A 21372-nucleotide genomic window follows, 5' to 3' on the forward strand; every position below is an offset into this window, starting at 1 on the left:
TCCCACACGCGACAACGAAGATCCTGTGTGCCACAACTAAGACCTGGCGCAGCCAAATAAATAAATAAATATTTTTTAAAAACCTATTGGATCACATTAAAATTTTGAATTAAGTTATGGAGAACTGACATTTTTATGATGTTACATATTTCTGTCCAAGAGCATGTTATATTTCTACTTGTTCAAGTTTTCTCTTGGATAGTGTTTTCCTGTGAAATTATCTGGTCCTGCTGCTTTTTTAAAGAGGTAGGGTAGGGCTTCCCTGGTGGCGCAGTGGTTGAGAGTCCGCCTACCGATGCAGGGGATACGGGTTCGTGCCCCGGTCCGGGAAGATCCCACATGCCGCGGAGTGGCTGGGCCTGTGAGCCATGGCCACTGAGCCTGCGTGTCCGGAGCCTGTGCTCCGCAACGGGAGAGGCCACAACAGTGAGAGGCCACAACAGTGAGAGGCCCGCGTACCGCAAAAAAAAAGAAAAAAAAAATAAAGAGGTAGGGTAGCTCTTTGACAACCTTCTCTATTTTTTCCATACAAATTGTTCTCCATCATTTCTCTCTCTTCTGAAGCCGGTTTTGTGTGCAAGGTTCTTCTGCTATTTAGAAATCTTGGATTTTCTTCTTGTAAGTTACCTTTATAATTAAAACCTTCTATGACGTCCTTCATCCTCCATTTCTTTAGATAGTATCTATGGCTTCCCTACTATGAAAATAGTAAAACTAGCTCATATCCTAATACAGGGCCCAGACTGGCAGCTGAGGCAGCGGCAGCAGCAAGAAGAGAGGAGGGTCTCTGCATGGGGGCACAACTGAGACCCGTGGTGGCCCCTCCATCCACAGAGCATGTTCCTGTGGTGTCTGCACAACTGCTTTGGCCTGAGCACTGGGACAGAAATTGCCAACACTCAGGCAGTAAACTTTGTCGGTAAATTATTACAAAGGCAAGCAAACACATGCACGTGGCAATCAAGCATAGTAGGGAGTTATTAGAATTCTTTGAGGAGTTTAGAGTCTGGTTTTTAAAACTGCTGCAACATTGTGAGGCAAATGTCCACAGGCTTAGAAATAGAAACCAAATATAAAAATCATTCCATTAGATGAAAAAGAACACTATTTACATATGAAGCTTCAGCTTAACCAATTATTAATAAGGGAGACAATTTTAAAATTAATTTTTCCTTTTAATTGAAGATACAGCAGTGAACACTTGAATACATAAACAAGTGTTTTGAATTATACACAAATCATGAAGCCACTTTCGGTTTCTTATATGACGTTCACAAATTACAGGAAATGTCAGGGAAAACATTGAAATGCCATTGTATAAATTTATATTTAAAATTAAATTCAGACTTACCCCAAACTGATTTGTATGAAGAGTTAAATCTTCTAAGAAGAAAATTTCTGCAAGAATCATCAGCTCTAGATGTACTAAAATTTATGTTTCAAAGTAATTTATCAAAAAATTTTCCCCGTGTGTTACAGCCTATAAAATACTTTTAACAGATCCAGTAATAGTTTCACCAGCAGAAAGATCCTTCTCATAACTAAAAATTATCAAAAATTATTTGTGACCTTTCATTTGCCAAGGATGACTGATGTCCCTTCAATTATATTGATTGAAAATGAAGATCCCAAAAGTATAAATTCAATGACCTAATAAATGAGTTTTCAGAAAAGTGACCCAGAAAAAAATCTGATGATCAATCAAGATATCACATTAATAAAGTATTATTGTTTATTGCATTCTATAAAATTATACTAAAATGTTATTTTTGTACTTTGTAAGTTTGTTGTTACTCATATATCACTATTACCCCTATAAAATAGTGTTAAAGGAAAAAACTATTTTTGGTACCTTTAATGAAACTTTTCCCTCGCTTTTTTTTTTTTTTTTTTGCAGTATGCTGGCCTCTCACTGTTGTGGCCTCTCCCGTTGCAGAGCACAGGCTCCGGACACGCAGGCCCAGCGGCCATGACTCACGGGCCCAGCCGCTTTGTGGCATGTGGGATCTTCCAGGACTGGGGCACAAACCCGTATCCCCTTCATCGGTAGGTGGACTCTCAACCACTGCGCCACCAGGGAAGCCCCTTCCCTTGCTTTTTGAATAAGGAGCCTTGCATTTTAATTTTGCACTGGGCTCTGCAAATTAAGAGCTTGTCCTGCCCATGAGGTTGGCCTATGTTACAGATAATGCAGGCCAGGGAGCACCAAAGGTTTTTAAACAAGAATTATCATATTTATATTTTGAGGGAGGTACTGAGGATGAATACTAATTAAGTCTCTTTTCTGCTGGACTGTAAGCTCTTTGAGGCAGGGTTTGCCTCTCATTCATCTTTGTATCTCCCATAGTGCCTAGCACAATACCTGGCATACATATGGGCCACAAGGAGCAGTGGTTAAGAAGGAGGATCTGATGCCAGACATCTCGGCACTAAGTCCTGGTCTGTCCCCTCCTAGCAAGTTACTTAACCTCTCTTCACTTCAGTTTCTATATCTGTAAAATATGGATAATGATGATATCTACTTCATAGAGTTTCTATGAGGATTAAATGAGCTAATGCATATGAAGTACTTAGAATAATGCCTGACATTTAGTATTCATTCAAATATTAACTATTATCATTTTAAGGAAAAATTTATTAGAAGCATTTTTAATCCTCTGTAAGCAAAAAGGAGTGTTGGTGCAGTTTTCAGAACCATTGAAGAAACAGAGTCCTGGCATTTACACCAAGATAGCATCAACTCTGTGAATAAACAGTTATTTGTTACTTAGGCTCCTGAGAGGATTCAACCCCATCCAACTCTCTTTTTCCCACCTCACTCAGAGGATCACCTGCTACCCAGCTAAAGTTTCCTAATGGAGGCTTATCTGGAGCTGAATAGGAATATTTTTTTGGCTGTAAATAACAGAAAACTTAATGCAGAAAACCACAATGAGCCACCACTTAACATCCATTAAGATGGCTATTGTTTAAAACAAAACAAAACAGTAAGTTTTGGTGAGGATGTGGAGAAACTGGAATCCTTGTGCATTGCTGGTGGGAATGTAAAATGGTGTAGCTGCTGTGGTCATTAGTACTGCAGTTCCTCAAAAAATTAAAAATAGAAATACCATATGATCCAGCAATTCCACTTCTGGATATACACTAAAAAGAATTGAAAGCAGAGACACAGATAGATGTTTGTACACCCACACTCACAGCTGTATTATTCAAAATGTCCGAAAAGCAGAAGCAACCCAAGTGTCCATTGACAGACGAATGGATAAGCAAAGTGTGGTATACACATACAGTGGCATATATTCAGCCTTAAATGAGGAAGGAAATTCCAACACATACTGCAATATGGATGAACCCTGAAGAATTTATGGTACATGAAGTAAGGCAGTCATAAATAGTGTATGATTCTATTCATATAAGGTACTTAGAGTAGTCAAATTCATAGAAACAAAAAGAATGGTGGTTGCCAGGGGCTGGGGCGGGGTGAGAGAATGAACAATTATTGTGTCAGTTTTGCAAGATGAAAAAAGATCTGGGTATAGATGGCAGTGTTGATTGCACAACAACGTAAATGTACTCAATGCCATTAAAGCGTATACTTTAAAATGGTTCAAATGGTAAATTTTATGTTATATATATATATTACTACAATTTTAAAAATAAAAATAAAAATATTTTTACAAAACCAATTCAAATGTTAAGGAAGTGTACTGGCACATATACCTGGAGGTCCCGAGGTGGGGCGTGGCTCAGGTGGGACTTCAATATTCCTCTTGGTTTACCCTTTTTGGGTTGGTATCAAGATGGCTGCCACAGCGTCTCATTCATCACACCCATATCGCAACAGGAAAAGAGAACTCTTCCATTCCAGCCTTTCAAGCAAAGGGACTGCAATTCCTTCTGATTAGAACACGTGAACCAGTGTTAACACGTGAACCAGTGTTTACCCCTGAACCAGGGACTGTTGCAGGGGGAATGGAATGAAAGATATTGATTGTCTTAATCCAACTCCAGAGCCTGAAGTCGAGGGTGGGGCAACTTCCCTCCTAGGAACGTGGGCTGTCTGGGGAAGGGGTGAATATCTGGTAGGAAGGAGGAAGGAGCAGATGGAGATGGGTTAAGCAACTAGAAAAATTTACTACTTCACATCCAGCTCAGACGTGCTGAAAAAGCTTTCCAGGAGATGTGAATGCCATCCATAGAGGAGAAATCAATGTGTGTGCACGAGCAGATGGGCTTTCCTTTCTGCATTAGTCCTCAGAACCTGCTAACTTGCAGACTCTAGTACTTTCATTGCTGTCTGCGGGACATCACAGCACACATCTTTTTCCTTGGGGTATAGTAATATATATTTTTTTTTTCTGGAGGTAATTTTAATAGAAAGCTAGTCTCATTCATTTCTGGTTGATTCTTAATGGTATGTATTTAATTTAATTTAATTATTTTTAAACAACTCTGTTGAGTTATAATTGACATTTAGTTAAGTCATACATATTTAAGGTGTACAATTTGATAGTTTTTATATGTACAGTTGGCCCTCTGTTAGTAATACTTATTAATCAAGATGTTGCACTTCATTTACTCAAATATTTATTGAGACCCACTTCATGTCTTTTAGGCAAAGGGAAGAGCGTGAGCAAAAGAAAAGATGTATCTGGGGGTAAGTGACAAATTCCTGGTACAAGTAGTTCGATGTTGCTGAGTGTAGCTTGTGGGTAAGGGTGTAGTAGGAGAGAAGCTGGAAATGTAGAAGGGAGTCAGATCACAAACGTCTTTGGCTAAGCAGTTCTTGTTTTAACTTACTTTTTGAGGTAAAAAGATACAATAAAGTGCATAAAGTGTTTTAAGTGTAAGCCAACATCTCAATGAATTTTTATATACGTATACATCCATATAATCCCCACCCAGATCAAGATCTAAAACATTTCCAGCATTCCAGAAGGTTCCTTCATGCTTCTTCCCAGTCAATACCTATCCCCAGAGGGAACTACTATTCTGGCCTCTATCACTATTAATTAGTTCTGTCTCTTCCTAACCTTCATAGGAGTGGAAGTACACAATATGTACCCTTTTGTATCTGCCTTGTTTCACTCAATATAATAATCATGAGATGCCTCTGTGTTGTTGAGCGTATTAGAGTTTGTTCATTTTATTGTTCATTTTATTTTTTCATTTATAGTATTCTATTGAATGAATATCCCACAATTTGTTTATGTATCCTCTAGTTGATGGATATTTGGGTTATTTCTAGTTTCGTGTTAGTGTGATAAAGCCATTATGAACATTCTTGTTATGTGTCTTTTGGTGAACATATGCACTCATTTCTCTTGGGTATATACCTAAAAGTGGGTAGCCATGTTTTGCTTGAGTGGTTATATCAAGGGAGTTTGGACTTTAGCCTGAGGAGGACTGAGATCGTTGTGATGAAATTTACATTTTACTCTGGCAGCCACTGTGGAAGATGCACTGAAGCGGGGTGAGATTCTAGACCGGGAAATCGATAAGGAACCACCGACTAGGAGCAGCAGACCAGGTGAGGGATGATGAGGCCTGAGCTTTGGAAGCTTGCATGGAGGAAGAGGATGTTTTTGAGAGATGGTAAGAAGGTCGAGTTGACATGAGGGTTTGGCTGTGGTGGGAAGAGAGAAAATGGAGTCTAGGATGACTGCCAGGTCTCTGACCTGGTGTTGGCAGAATGGTGGTGCCCTTCTCTCTAAGAGAGGAAGTACTTGAGAAGGAGCAGGTTTGAGGAAGAAGATGAACTCCGTTTTGAACATCTTGAATCTGAGGGACCTGTGGGAGATCAAGGTGGAGGTATCCAGTAGACAATTGGAGACAATACACAGAACTGAAGCTAAAGGGAGATTTCTATTATGGAAACAAAGGAATGAGTGAACCATCAGGGAGAGGATGTTGAAAGAGGAGGATCCCAAGAAGATGACCGAGAAGGCATTTCCTGAGAGGCTGGAAAATCAGGAGCTTGCCTGTTGCCATGAAAACCCAAGGGAGGGAGAGTTTCTAAAAGGAATTTCCAAAGGCTGCTGAAGAGTCAAAAAAGATGGGCACTGAAAGGTGTCCAGTGAATGCAGAGTCTACCTTAGCCATATGCAGTTCAGGAGCACCCGCAGCTTCCGCTTCCACAGTCTTCTTAGTGCCAGCAGCCCACACCAGTGGCTGGGGCTGGCTGGGCTGTCTCTACCCTCCGGTCTGGTTCATGGCCTCTCAGCCTGAGGGAGGGGAGAGGGAGTTTCAGCCTTAGTCCAGGGACAGTGTGGGGACCTCAGTGGGACAATAGAGGGCAGACGGCAGCTAGTTCAGGGCCCATGAAGTCCCTCCTGACATTGGAACACTGAAAACATTGACATTTGAGCACAAATTTCCCCTGAAGCCTTTCCCCTATGGAAATTCCTGGTTGTAAACCATATTGACTTTAATCTGAAGTGTCAGAAAGGTTGCCGAGGAATCTGGGAGCCGACCAGCTGAAAGCACAGTTGTATGGAAGTTAGGGCAAACAAAATAGGATTCAGAACATTTTTGGAGATCTGTGCCAGTGGTAAACTTTTCCGGGAAACACGGGGAAAACTTACACTCTTAGACAAAAAAGCATTGGGTCTCATAATTAATTTGTATTCTTACTGAAATATAAACTTGGGGAAACAGTTGAGGGGAAGAACAGTGCATCTTATTTCTTACCAGGCACAAGGGGCTGGAGGAGGCTCCTGTAGAGTTTAATGGGCAGCTTTATGTATTTATATGCTTTGACTGGAGCTAACGAGGTCTGTGCCACACAATGGGCAGTTTCCAGTTGGATTTTAAAAGAAAATAACTTTGATCATTTCAAAAGCAATGAAGCCTGATGCAGCGGAGAGAAAAGAAGGCAGTAATTTATGGCTACTATTAAGAACACAAAGGCAAAGGCGGAGAGAACGTTTCACTAAGTGAAGATTTACAAATGTGTAAAAATAACTCTTATTACTAGAAATAGCTGAGTGTCTCTCTCCACACCAAACAAAAGGGAGTGGGAGGGAGGGGTGAAAGACAGAAAAAGGGATGCAACCTGCTTGCCTTTGCTGGGGATGAAAAGGTCAGAAGAAAAACAACCACAGAAAAGTTATTTTCTCAGATTCTCCATTAGACAGCAACACTAGGAATGAAGACCCAAAGAGGCAGTCTCAGCCTGGGTGCCGTGGGGACGGGAGGGGCAGGGGCAGCCGAGGAGTGGTGCAGAGTGGGGAGCTCTGAGAGGGTGCTGGACCCTAGGAAGACATGTTTTTGTGCATGAGCTCGGTGTGGATTTTTTGTGATGTTTATTTTTTTCTGATTATCAAAGGAATGAATATATATACACATACATACATACATATATGTGTGCATATATTCACAGGAGAAAATTTAATAAATACAGAGAAGCTCAAACAATGAACATTAAAATCCCTGAGTATGGTGTTTTGTTGCATCTGAGAATTGCTACTACCTTCGTTCCTGGAGTGATGCTGATGCTGCGTGTGGTTGGCTCCAGTCACCTGTGCCTAGGGTGGTGTGGGAAGGCCCTGTGCAGGTGTGTTCCCTTATAAGGATGTCTTGCTTGGAGGGCCAGGTGACAAGCACTGCCTGTATCTGCAGCTGGCCATACCTGATGTTTATGAGTTCAGGTGGTCGTAGATACCACCTGTGCCCATGTTGGGCTGTCTTGTCCCTGGTGGCTCACCCTTGACATTCTGGCCCCCTTTTCCTTCACCTTTAAGCTGCTCTGAAGATACATTTAACCGGTTTTCAGTGAAATGAACACTTTGTGCTGTGCTTATGGGCCCAGCACTGTGCCACAGAGGGACAGTCTCAGCGGTGCCCCAGTGGGGGACAAGTGGGCCACTCTCCTCCCAGGACTTGGGGGCAGGGGATCAGAGAAGGCCCGGGTTGGGCAGAACGGAGAAGGGTGTAGACAGTGTGTGCTGAGGTGAGCAGAGAAGCTGGGCTCACCCTCTCTGTTGAGTTCTCCTGAGGATCCGAAGTCTGTGGAATCACTTTCATTCCATCCACATTCCCCCTCCTAAGTGGAGAGATGGGTAAGCCCCATAGGTGGTTTTGGGGTTTGGGGACTATAGGACTCTGAGCTACACAGGACACTTTCTGGGTGCCCCGTGTCCGAGTATTTCAGGCTAGAAGTGCTGTTTGTCTTCACAAGAGGGACCGGGTCAAGTTGGAGGACGCCGCGAACGGGCGGAGCACGAGGCTCTCCGCGGGCCGCAGCGCCGCGGCGGTGCGGGAGCAGCGGGTTTGCGGCGGGGGCCTGCGCGGCGGGGGCCTCGCGGCCCGCCGGGCCCGACCCCGCTAGGCTGACAGCCGTCCTCCGGCCACTGCGGCCGCGCCCCCTCCGCCCCGGCCGGGAGGGGGAAGGGAGGGGGCCGGGAGGGGCGGCCCGGGGAGGACTGTGTGAAAATGAGGCCGGGGCTCGGGGGCCGGGCGGGGCCGGGCCGGGGGTGTCAGAGCGCTGCGGGCAGGGCGCCCGCACACACCTCCCGGAGCCGCCGCCGCGCTCGCCGCCCGCGCTCCGCAGTCTCTGCCCGCAGTCGCCGCGCCTTCCATGGGGGTCGCGGGCCTTGGCTGCCCCTGGGCGGCCCGGGCGCTGCTGCCGCTGCTGCTACCGCTGCTGCTGACGGCGGCTGTCCCGCCCGGTTGGGGCCGCGCCACGGGGCCGCCAGAGGGTGAGTGTCCGGCCGCGGGGGCGCACCTGGCACGGCGGGCAGGGAGGGCGACGAGAAGGGGTCCCGTGACCCTCGCGGGGCGCCCGGGGCAAGTGGGGCCGGGGCTCGGCTGCGGAGCTCCGCATGGCCCCCCTTCCCCTGGGGCCGCACCCGCAGGCCAGGCAGAGGCGCTGCCACCGCGCGGGCCAGAGGCCCAGGGCCTGAGTGCGCGGCCCGGCCTCGGACCCGGGGCTGATGACAGTTCCCGCCCTGATCCTCGGGGAGCGCCTGCTGGGCAGACTCGCGCGGGCTGAGCGGGGAGCAGGGCTTTGGAGTCTCCTTGCGGAGATGGGGAAACTGAGGGCTCCGGCCGCGTGAGGTTATGGCAGCCGTGCTCCTTTCTTCTGGGGCCGGGAAGCTGTCCTGGGGGCTTCAGGGTCGGCTCCAGGGATTTTTCTGTCTGTGGAACAGCTGCTGCTTGAGAATCTGGGAATACCCGTTGTGCACTAACTGGACTTGGAATACTTTCAAAACTCTTTTGTTTTTAATTAACATCCTGGAAGGAGTATCAGCCAAGGAAAGGCTTCTGCCAAGGCCGGTTTCCAGGTTGAGAGGGTGGGCAGCGGTGAAGGGGTGGAGGGGGGCACCATTACCTCTCTGCATGGTCTGAGGGTTCAGGATGGTGTTCTCAGAGCCCAGGGTGAGCTTTCCCCCCATACCCCAAACCCTGAGAAAGCTGACAGACTCTGCTCGGTTTTCAGAGCATTTTTGCCAACTTGCTCTTTCCTTCAGCAGGCCTTTACCATCACCTACTCATGTGCCAGGTACTGTGCTTTGCCTCCGGGCCACAGGTCCAGTCTGTAATCAAGATACCATCTAGATGGGGAGGCAGGAAAACAGTGACAATGTGATATGTGAGCATATCCTGGGGGACAACTCACCTACACTCTGGGGTCCTGGCAGGCTTCCTAGAGGAGGTGGGTTTGAGCTGAGTCGTGAAGGCCAGTGGAGAGGGTATCCCAGTCAGAGGGAACAGGCTGTGCCTGGAAACAGGGGCCTGGACATGGTCCACTTCATCCCAGGGGCTCCCAAGCAGTTTAGCTGGCGAGGCGTGAGTGGGATGGGCTGGTGGGAGATGATGCTAGAGAGGGGCCAAGGCCAGGTCACCGGGGCTCGGGGCACCATATCAGGAGCTGCTGTGCTCTTTTGCAGATGTGGACGAGTGTGCCCAGGGGCTAGACGACTGCCACACCAATGCCCTGTGTCAGAACACACCCACCTCCTACAAGTGCTCCTGCAGGCCTGGCTACCAAGGGGAGGGCAGGCAGTGTGAGGGTAAGTGACTTGGGGACCAGCAGTGGGTGGGCCAGCAGGGGAAGCTCCCTACCTCCTCAGCTCTTGTCGTGGCCGCTTGTGTTGGTAAAAGTGCTTCAGCAGCCCTCCCACCGCCACCCCGGGTTACATCACCTACTCTCTGAATTGCATGTCAGATCCTTAAAAAACAGGGAACATCAGGTCTTTCCGAGAGCTGATCATACAGTTTTATCTGGCTCTGAAATGTCCTTTTGTCTAGCTTCTGCAAAGGAAAAGCGCTGCTTTAGTATCTTTTGGTCCCACTCAGTTTGGGGGCAGAAAGTCAGCAGCCATGTTGATCAGGAGAGCCATGCTTGCCAGAACAGGGCTGATCTGTGCTGATCCTGTACCTCCCTGGGGCAGCATCCTTGCTCTGAGTGCCAGAGTCCTGCCCTCCCCTGAGGTTCTGGTGGCTCTATCTTGCCCTTGACTTCGGGTGGTTTGGCATTGTGACCTGCCAAGCTTTAGAGCTGCACCAGGAGCCTGCCTCATTTGGAGCTGCAAGTTGGCCCTGGAAAGATGTGTGGAGGGATATTTTAAGCCCTTAGAGCTCCAGATCTGGGAGGCTGAAGTCTGGACTTTGCCATTTTGTGTTCTGGGCCACGGAGGATCAGCTCAGTGTCAGAAACTCTGCCATTGAGAACTAGCTGCAGACTGGACTCTCATAGGAAGAGGCTGCTTGGGGCATGGAAACTGGCATGTTGGAGCTGGCAGGGCTCTTCAGGGAGCTCTGAGCCAATCCTCTCCCTCATGTTATTGATGGGGACACTGAGGCTCAGGGGAATCGGGAAAGGGGTCGTGGGCATGATCACACAATTAGCCGGCAGGTGAAAAAAAGTCAGATCCCCACTCTAGCTCTGTCCCTGACCCCACGTCTCTGCTGTTCACGCAGCCTCCTAGTGTCCCTCTTTGGTTGGGTGAGAAATCCTAATAAATTTATGGTCTCCTTTGTGCAGGAGGAGCAAAACTCCTGCCTCTCCCATCAAAGGAGACGTGCTCCTGGTCAGGTTCGCAGCAAGTGGAATTGGTGGTCCATCCATAAAGCCCTTCTGTTTCTTCAGGCTCATATTTTCCCTGAGACAGACAGCCATCTCTCTCTCTATCTGCCCTGCATCATGGGAGGCCAAAAGAGTACTGTCTCTGAAACATCTCTCTGCCAGTTCCTCCATACCACATCCTCACCATATTAAATATTCTATTAACAGTACTGGAATTCACACATGTTGGTACCCTGTTTGGGGAAAAAAATGTTCACTTTTTCACTGTGACCTTCAGTCACTGTATGCTCTCTGGGGGTAGAAACCATGCCAAGTTTTCTTTTGGATAAAGTACTTATTTAGTAAATAATGTTAAATGACAAGTGGCAAAAGTTTGGTTATTCTTAGCTGTTGGGTTTGGCTTATCACAAATAAGAAATTGAATTGCTAACAGTTTAGAGTGAAAAGCCTACTATTTAGTTTTAAATAATTAATGATTGACTGGCATCGCTGCTTTTCTACCTTTAAATTGGTTTTAAAATAATATGTGATTATTGTTATAGAAAGTCAATACAAAAAATACAAAAATGTGTAAAATAGAAAAGTAAAGACCTTCCTATTTATCCCCAGGTAATCACTATTAACAGAGAGCATATATTCTCCCTGTTAAGAAGGATTTGATTTTTTGAATACTTGTAGTGTTTATAAACCTAGTGAATAAGGATGACCCTGTTTAGTTTGGATTTCTGGTACAGGGATCCAGAAATGGTAACTTTCTTCCAGGAAGGAAAAGGAAAGAAAATGGGGATTGCAAAGATTCAAAAATACAGATATTCAAAGATGTAACTTTTATGTGTATTTCCTGGCTTAATAGTTTTTAAGCCTCTTGGGTCCAATCTGTGGTATCATTTGTGTTGTGATTATCACTGAAGTCACTTGCCCCTATTTAAGTTCAAGGATGGGAACTGGTTTGCTCAGAGTGAACAGAATTTTATCCTCCACAAATTTCTTCTGCCAAAATGTTGGAAAAATGAAAGTATGGGCCCTGAATAAGTATTTTTAAAATAATGTGCTTCAGAAGTGTCTTTAGGTACATGATGTTTTATGCTAAATGATCTTTGCTTATATCCCAGACTTTGGGGAGGGGATGTTTCAGTGGTCAGTATTAATTATATGGTCCTTATTTCTCAGTTTAAGGAACTGAATCAGGTTTAACAGGGATGAATCTAGACTTGGCCTTTGTATTTTTTTTTTTTTTACTTTTTATTTTGAAATAATTTTAGACTTCAGAAAATTTGCAAAACTAGTGCAGAATTCTTCACATATGTCTGTCACTTATCTTACCCTAATGTTAACAATTTATATAACCATAGTACAGTATCAAAACCAGGAAATTAACACTGGCACAATATTATTAACTAAACTATAGACTTACTCAAATGTCACCAGTTTTTCCCTAACAGTTTTTCTATTTTTTTTCTTCCAGAATCCAACTCAAAGTCCCACATTACATTTAACTGTTGTCTCCTTTGTCTCTTCCATTCTGTGACAGTTCCTCAGTCTTTCCTGGTCTTTCATGGCAGTGACACATTGATGAGTACTGTTCAGTTCTTTTGTTGGCCTTATGTTTTCACATGATAAGAAGTAGTATGGTAGGAACTGACGCGACAAGAGAATGTCTTATGTCTTCTCTCGATAAAATTGAGGTTACACATTTGTAGTAATACAAAAGTGAAGCTTTCGGCAAAGCTGCTACAGAAGCGCTATTGTGTGCTTTTCAGTGCATCACATCTGGGGCACATGATGGCAACATTCCCACTACAGGTGATGTTAATCTTGATCATCTGGTTAAAATGGTGTATCCTGGGTTTCTCCACTACAAAGTTACTATTTTTTCCCCTTTCAGTGTGTATGTATATATATATATATATATATATATATATATATATATATATATATCGGGGCAGATGCTTTTAGCCTGTGCTGATTTTAGCATCCAACTGTGGATCTTGCCTGCAACAATTATTACTGTGATATGTGACTCTCGGTAATTTTGTATTTCTCTAGTTCCTTACACGTCTATTAATTGGGATTCTTCTGTAAGGAAGATCTGTCCCTCCTCCCCCATTTATTTATGTATTGATTTATGTGTTTATGTATTTATGCCAGTATGGACTCAACGGGTGTTTATTTAATTATATGGTTATTTATTTTTGGCTCAAGTTGTTCCAGCTTTAGCCATTGGGAGCTCCTTCACATGGTCTCCTGTGTCCTGTTGACATGCCTCCATCCTTTTTTGAGAAATTCCTAATTTTCTGGTACCACAAAATGCTCCAGCCTCAACCTGTATTTTCCCCTCCCCAGCCCTGGAATCAATTACTTCTCCGGGAGCACTGGTTTTCCTTTTATTGGAAAATGATGTATAGAAACCAAGATCTGGATGCTTGGTGTTTTCATTGTTACTGGGATGTCATTCCTCCTAGGCCCTCTCAGTGGACAGAGCTAGGAAATATATGTATGTATACTAACCCACACATACACACTTATCTATATTTATTCCTTGTATCTATCCATTTCTATATATATATTATAAACAGTGAGTTACACTGATACTTCAGATTCCAAAACAGTATCACAGGATTCATTCTAACCTCCCTCTTGGCTTATTCATAACTTCTTTCTCCAACAGTGAGAAACCTGGCTCTCATTATCTGCAATATATGCACCTATTTGTTCAATCCCAGTATACACATAAAGTATTTACAGAATTACTACTCTATAATTCTGGGAGTAAAACGGATTTAATAATTAGGGTACAGTATTTGTATACAACTATTTTTGAATTTGGCCTTATAACATCCAGTCAAGCTATTTTTCAGACATACTTAGGCTAGTACTTTTCTTCCCCATCCCCTTCAGTGTGGTGTGTTACTCATTTACAGTACAGTTAGGTTCATTTGTTTCTCTCTGTGTTCCTTTTTTTTTTTTTTTTTTTTTTTTTTTTTTGCGGTACGCAGGCCTCTCACTGTTGTGGCCTCTCCCGTTGCAGAGCACAGGCTCCGGACGCGCAGGCTCAGCGGCCATGGCTCACGGGCCCAGGCGCTCCGCGGCATGTGGGATCTTCCCGGACTGGGGCACGAACCCGTGTCCCCTGCATCGGCAGGCGGACTCTCAACCACTGCGCCGCCAGGGAAGCCCTGTGTTCCATTTTTTAATCCCTCTTGTCACCCTCACTCTTGTTTCCTGGTTGATGTGTGTGTATGTAAAACATCACCATGGTTCTGAGAGTCACAGCTGTTCAAAAACTCAGAGAAGTGTGACTCCTTCCTCCTATTCCTTTCCTGTTCCCGTTCCTCCTTATTTCCACCCCTTCTCCCACACACCATGGGTCACCAATCTCTGTGCTTTCTGGTTTATCCTTCCTGTATTTCTTTTGCACAAATAAGCAGCTAAATATGTATTTTCTTTTTAACTGTTTTATTGAGTTATAATTTACATACCATAAAATTCACCAATTCTAAGTCAGTGTACAAATCAATGATTTTGGTAAATTAGTTGAGTTGTGCAGTCATCACATAATACAGTTTTCAAGCATTTTCCTCATCACAGTAAGATCCCTGTTCGTAGCCCCAGTTCCAGGCAACCACTAATCTATTTCCTGTCTCTGTAGATTTGCCTTTTCTGGACATTTCATATAAATGAAATCATACATTATGGTCTTTTGTGTTTGGCTTCTTTCACTTAGCATAATGTTTTTGAGGTTCATCCATGTTGCATCCTGTACTGGTATTTCATTCCTTTTTATTGTTAACTAGTATTTCATGGACATTTGGGTTGTTTCTACTTTTGGGCTATTATAAATAAAAATGCTGCCAAGGATATTCACCTGCAAGTCTTTGTGTAGACATGATTTTGCATTTCTCTTGATACATACCTAGGAGTAGAATTTCTGGGTCATACGGTAAGTTTGTGTTTAACCTTTTAACGAACTGCCAGGGAACTTTCCAAAGTGATTATGTCATATTACCATCAGCAGTGTATGAGGTTTCCCATTTCTCTACATCCTTGTCAACATTTGTCATTGTCTGTCTTTTTTATTATAACTGTTCTAGGGAGTGTGAAATGGTATCTCATTGTGATTATAATTATAATTTCTCAAATAATTAATGATGTACATTTTTTTCATGTGCTTATTAGCCATTAGTATACTGTCTGTGGTAAAATGTTGATTCAAATCTCTTGCCCATTCTAAAGTTGGGTTTTTTGTCTTCTTATTGAATTGTAAGAGTTCTTTATAAGCCCTTTATAAGGTATGTGATTTGCAGATATTTTCTACCAATTTGTGACTTCTCTTCATTTTCTTAATGCCTTTTGAAGTACAAAAGTTTTAAATTTTCACAAAGTCTAATTTATTAATTTTTAGATTTATGGATTGTGTGTTTGGTGTTGTATCTGGTGTTGTATCTAAAAAATCTTTACCTAACCCAAGGTCTCAAAGATTTTCTCATGAAAGTTTTATATTTTCTCTTAAAAGCTTTCTAGTTTTAGCTCTTACATTTAGGTCTCTGATGCATTTTGTGATTTTTGTGTATGGTCTGAGTTAAGGGCCTAAATCAACCTTTTTTGCATATGGATATCCAACTGTCTCAGCACCATTTGTTAAAAAGACTATCATTTCTTCCAATAAATTGCCTTAGCACTTTTGTCTAAAATCAAGTGACCATAAATATAAGGGTTTATTTCTGGACTCTGTGGATCTGGACTCCAGTGATCTGTTTGTCTGCCTCTATGCCTGTTACCACACACTGTCTTGATAACTGTAGCTTTATAGTAAGTGAAAATCCTCCAAATCTGTTCTCCTTTTTTCAAAATTGTTTTCCCTCTTCTGAGTCTTTTGCATTTCCATATAAATTGTAAGATAAGCTTGTCAAGTTCTGCAAAAAGAGCGTGCTGGAATTTCGTGTGTGTGTGTGTGTGCGTGTACCTCCTTATTTTTTACATGAAGATAACATACTACAGATACTCTTTTGCATTTTGATTTTTTTTTTACTTATTAGTATATTCTAGAAATCACTCCAAATCAGTTCATAGAGATCTAGCTCATTTTTTCTTTTTAACAGCTGCATAGTATTCCACCAAGTAAATGTACCTTAATTCTTCAACTGCTTGCTGTGCATGGGCATTTAGGTCATTTCCAATATTTTGTAATTACAAATGCTGCAGCAAATAACCTTATGCATATTTATTTTTCTGTTGTTGGAGATTGCTAGATGTGGGATGGCTGATTAAAAGGTAAATGCATATTTCTCCACACTAAAGAAATAGTGCTTGTGTGGTTTACTTCTCTTTTACTCCTCAGATATTGATGAATGTGAAAATGAACTCAATGGAGGCTGTGTCCATGACTGTTTGAACATTCCCGGCAATTATCGCTGCACTTGTTTTGATGGCTTCATGTTGGCTCATGACGGTCATAATTGTCTTGGTAAGGAAAACAGTTGGCAACGGTAATTCTCCTTTACCTACTCTCCGGCACCTCCACCCCTTTCTTTTCTTTGACAAAAACATACTCATTAAAAGAGAAATGGGATCAGAGACCTTTGTTTTCTGGCTCCCTAGAAATCACACTCGCTGATAGAAAACCAGGTTAAGTATTTTAGTTTTTATGTGATCATTCATAATATAAATCCTCCATTAGTCCAAGGAGGTGGGTGGACATTGACATTACTACTTATTGATTTTCTGGCATTGACTTGTTACCTTTAAGATCTTTGGTCTTGTGTTAAAAGGGTCTTGACTCATAACCATTTCTTCAATGGTAAGTGTCTCTCTTCCAGAATCATGTAAAACTACTTGTCCTGAAGATTCCACATGTGTGCTTGGATCTCAGCCAGGTAGACCCTCCTGTTTTTTCTTAAAAGAGAGAGAAATTCAAGTAGAAACCTTCCATTAACATCCTCCTAGTATTCCACAAACCAGAAACATCTGTTGGAGTTTCAGTGAGTTAGGGACTGCAAAGAGTATTGTTTACATTGGTTCCTTATGCCAGGAATAAAACAGAATTTAAAATTAGCAAGCAGTTGGATAGGGTTGAATGTTGGATGGTCTTAGAAGATGCAGCACACCTGGAAGGCAAGTGTTTGTGGTCTGTTTGCACTTTAAGACTGGTGTTAGCAGTGGTACAGGAGGACATGGGACCCAGATGCCATCAGATTCCTTTGACACTGATGATCCTTCATGTGGTTGACCCACTTATATCCACTTGGCTAACCAAGGAGCAGCTTGAGCCAGGCCCTGGCTCTGTGGGGACAGCTATTCAGATGCTCCCTTGCTGTGCAGTGGGAATGGCCACTTGATCAAATGCTTTGAGATCAGCATAAAAGTCACTAAGTGAGTACAGGCAGAATTTGTATTTTTCGTGTTGGGGAAGGAGAGTATTTGGGACTAAGCCCTGATATGACCTGTATCATGTCACCTGGAGCCCCATCCTGATGTAGACTCTGTCCCTTCCTGTCTGAGCCCTGTGTGAGAGGTCAAGCACTGGTCAGACCGCTTGGCCTTCTAAGCCTGCAGCTATCAGGAAGAATTGATTGAGGGCTGGGGAGTCACTAACCCCTCTGCAGACTTTCTAGGCCATTAGCACCACAAAAAGACACATTAGAGAGACAATCCTGAGAGCATCAATAAATTGAGATTAATTAAAAACTTTAGAAAAAAAATCACTTTTAGTGTGTAATTTGTTGAGAAGCATACAGTGTGGTTTTTTTTTTAAACCATTTTCTAGGGGAAATCACTCATTTCCCTTTGATTAGCCAATGGCATTTTGAGGGTTTGTATTTGATGGAAGACCCAGTCATCACAGTTGTGCCCAAACCCACAGCTTGGAGGAAGTATGAGCTTCCTAAGAACAAAAAGTGGACACTTCCAAGAGTTAAGGACCTGGGCCAGCTTGGGTGGGGGTGGTTTGGAGTAAAGGCCTGAGGCCCCAAGTCCTTCCTGGCCTGGCTGCTAACACAGGTATTTCAGCAGAGTATCTCCGTTTCCCCTCTTTGGGGTCTCTTTGTGGGTTTGGTAGCAAGGGTCTGCCTTGGAGAAAAACCCTGAGTATATCCACCGAGTATATCTGAAGGGGCTGAGGATTCTATGAAAAGGAAGGCATGAGAAAATACAGTGGTACATTGAGAACAGCAGGACCAGCACATATAGAGACGTAGCTGCCATTTGGACTTGAAAGAGCAGAAGCATTTTGTGACAGGAAAGGAGCTCAGGGCCTAAATTTTTTAGGAGGGACAGTTTCCTGTGTTCTTTGGGATGACCCTTACCTCTCCCCCGCCCCCTGACCGCACAATTAGCCGCCGATATATTAGCCAGGATACGCAGAGTACAAACACCACTTAGCTCTGGCACTCGACCCAGAGTGCTCGGAGATCCTGGGTGCCTGTGAGCCTGAAACACAAAATGCAGCTCTTCCACACAGCTCAGCCCACCTGAATTCAGCTTCTATTTATTGAATGTCTGGGAGCACAACATAGCTACTAGGTCCTGTAGCACACTGGCATCACTTGAGAAGTTTAAAATGACACCACTGTCCAGGTCTCATCCAAGGCTAGTTAGATCAGTGTCTTAGGAGGTGGGGTCCGGACATCAGGGTTCTAACATGCAGACAGGGTTGTAAAACACTGTTTTACATTCTGCAGAAACTCACCAGCCTAGTGATACACATTTGTGCACGTGAACTTTTGTATTAATTCAGTCAGAGTGCGTCACCCAACTTGATTCATTTCTAATTGCTTTGGCGAAAAGGAATAGTGGGTTAAACACGGGATGGGGCGGTGCAGCTCAGAGGGGAGCACACCTTTACTTAGAACCAGGCCAGGATTTGGTGTTCAGGGAAACATCTCTCCTGCTCACCCCAGGCCTCGCTGTGGAACAGCGGGGCCAGGTGTGATCCAGCACATCTCACCCTCTGGAATGTGCTCCCTTCACCCTTTGGCACAGAGAAGGGCAAGTCTGTTAGGCTTCAGGGGATGGCTTAAGTCCCATCAGTTTAGCAAGGCATCTGCTGGGTAGTGTGGGAGGACGGATGACTGTAAAATCTGAAGCTTGAAACCAGATAACAGATATCTAAGTGTGAATGTGCTTGTTACGGATGCCCCCAGGAGCTAGTGACAGGCACGTGGGACGTCAGGGCTAGAGAAAATAAATTGCTTTTACATCAGCCTTCTCCTTGAGCTTCTGTCATGTCTGAGATTTTTCTAGAAGTTTCCTCTTCTTTAACTCTGGTGATGCTGTGCTCTCCTGCTTGTTTGTTCATGCATTGAAGAGTTAATATGTGCCTGCAGGTTCCAGGGCTATGCTAAATTAAAAAAAAATCTGTCCTCAAGGAGTTTGCAGTCTAGTGGAGATGCATAAGTAAAAGATGTTGAGGAGTCAAAAGGTACAATTTAAAAAAAAAAGATTTTGAAAATGCACGGTGGTAAGTGTATTGATGGAGCCGTGCACAAGGTAGTATGTGACACAGTGGAAGGAAGGTCCCCTAACCTCGCCCTGGGGGCATAGCACTGGGGCAAGGCTCCCTCCCTCCCTGCTGGACACCACAAGTAAGTGGTTTTCAAAGCTGTCTTTACACCAGGCTCAGGCTTCCCACAGCCTGTTGGAGCTAGCCCTGAATGTCAGCATCTCACACTTACTACCTCCCTGCCCTGCTGGGGACCAACCACATCTCCACACCCAATTCTGTACCCAGCACTGGTCTTCCCCATGTTTCTCAGCCACCTCACCCCATGTCCACATGGCAGCTTGTCCACAGTCCCCTTCTATTTCTTCCATCCTAGGCATCCGCACTGCCAGGCCCCAGGTCCGGTCCCCTACTAGCGCCAGCCATGGCTATTTCAGGCAAACGTGTGAAGCTGGACTTCCAGGCTTTCAATTCTTCCCCTTCCCTGTGTCCTTCCCTCAGCTGCTGCCTTATCCTTCCCAACACGAGGGGCTGACCATGTCACCCTGCTCCAGGGGTTCCCAGTTGCCTCTCAAATGAAGCAGGAACTTCTTTGCTATTCAAGGTCCTCTGCAGTGTGACCCAGTCTATCTTCCCAGCTCTGTCTCCTGTAACTTCCCTGCATGTACTGTGCTTCAGCCCAATTGAATAACACTGTGTTATCTGAACATGCTCTGTGTCTCCCAGCCTTCGTACTATGCTCACACCCTTTCTTTTGCCTAGAATCCCTTCTCCTGATTTAAAATTGAAGAAACACTGCAGAGCTCATACCTTCATCAGCTTTTCCATAAAACCCATCCCGATACCCACAACCAGAGGTGACTTCTTTCCTTTGTACCACCATTTACCTTATCTCACAATTACTTGTACAGTTGTCTCTTTCCCTCTGCTGAAGGAGATGCTCCAGGGCAAAGGAATTCGATCTTACGCATCTGTGTTTTATTGTCTCCTCTAGCACTGTGCTTAGGAAAGAGAAGGTGCTCAATAAATACTTACTGAACTGATTATCCAGGTGTCCAGGTGGAGGGCCTGTTTAAGGGAGCTCTAGACCCATGAGGGCTGGGTTAATTACCTGCGGCCCCACTGACTTCAGTTCTGAGAGCTTCTGTGATGCAAGGACCTGACGAGAGACCTCGTCTCTGCTTAGCAGGAGCCCCTGGGCTGCCGGGGCAGGGTGGTGGTGGGTGGGGCGGTGTGTGAAGCAGTCACAAAAGCAAAGGCTAAGCCTTCTCCCCCTCCAGATGTGGACGAGTGCCTGGAGAACAATGGCGGCTGCCAGCACACCTGTGTCAACGTCATGGGAAGCTACGAGTGCCGCTGCAAGGAGGGCTTTTTCCTGAGTGACAATCAGCACACGTGCATTCACCGCTCAGAAGGTAGCTCTGCTCGGCTGGGGGCAGGGGGCAGGGTCACATCTGAGAATCCCCCACCCCCATCCTCAAAGGCTCTAGAGGGAAGCACGGAGTTTAGAAAGCCTGGAGGCCTGAGGACAAGTGGGCAGGTTATTTTAGCTGCACCTTTCTCACCCTGCTAAAAAAGTGGGTTGGACTGGGTGAGCTCTGAGGTCTCTTCAAACTCTCACATTCTCTGATTCTAATCTCTAAATGGAGTACATTTCAAACATGACTAGAAATGCAATGGATGATCTGCCCAGTTTTTCAGAAAGGTGCTGGAAACCACAGCACGTTTTTTGGGGAAGGAGGGGCTGGAGCCTTCCTTGGGAGACTCAGTGAATTGCCCTGTTTTCAGCAAGACCCGGCATTCCCTGTGTTTTGCGTTTTTGAACTCTGAGCTTCTGGGATTCCAGGGGGCAGGTGAACCCCCTCCCCAGACTGGGGGTCTCTATACTATGGTTTTCTTCACCCAT

The 21372-nt window shown here is 44.5% G+C and overlaps 1 protein-coding gene across 5 annotated transcripts in view; it reads left to right on the plus strand.

Moving 5' to 3' along the window:
- The first annotated feature begins 8484 nt into the window (after positions 1-8484).
- The window catches only part of SCUBE2 (signal peptide, CUB domain and EGF like domain containing 2), a 64460-nt gene continuing 51572 nt past the window's right edge, over positions 8485-21372 (plus strand). For all 5 annotated transcript variants that reach the window (XM_079928512.1, XM_079928513.1, XM_079928516.1 and 2 more), the window contains exons 1-4: positions 8485-8699; positions 9891-10013; positions 16368-16493; positions 20747-20881. In XM_079928512.1, coding sequence (XP_079784638.1) covers positions 8579-8699; positions 9891-10013; positions 16368-16493; positions 20747-20881 — 505 coding nt within the window. In that variant the 5' untranslated portion in view covers positions 8485-8578. The remainder of the gene's footprint in view (positions 8700-9890; positions 10014-16367; positions 16494-20746; positions 20882-21372) is intronic.

The sequence above is a fragment of the Stenella coeruleoalba genome, assembly GCF_951394435.1.
Source record: "Stenella coeruleoalba genome assembly, chromosome: 8".
In the NCBI taxonomy this organism is placed as follows: domain Eukaryota; kingdom Metazoa; phylum Chordata; class Mammalia; order Artiodactyla; family Delphinidae; genus Stenella; species Stenella coeruleoalba.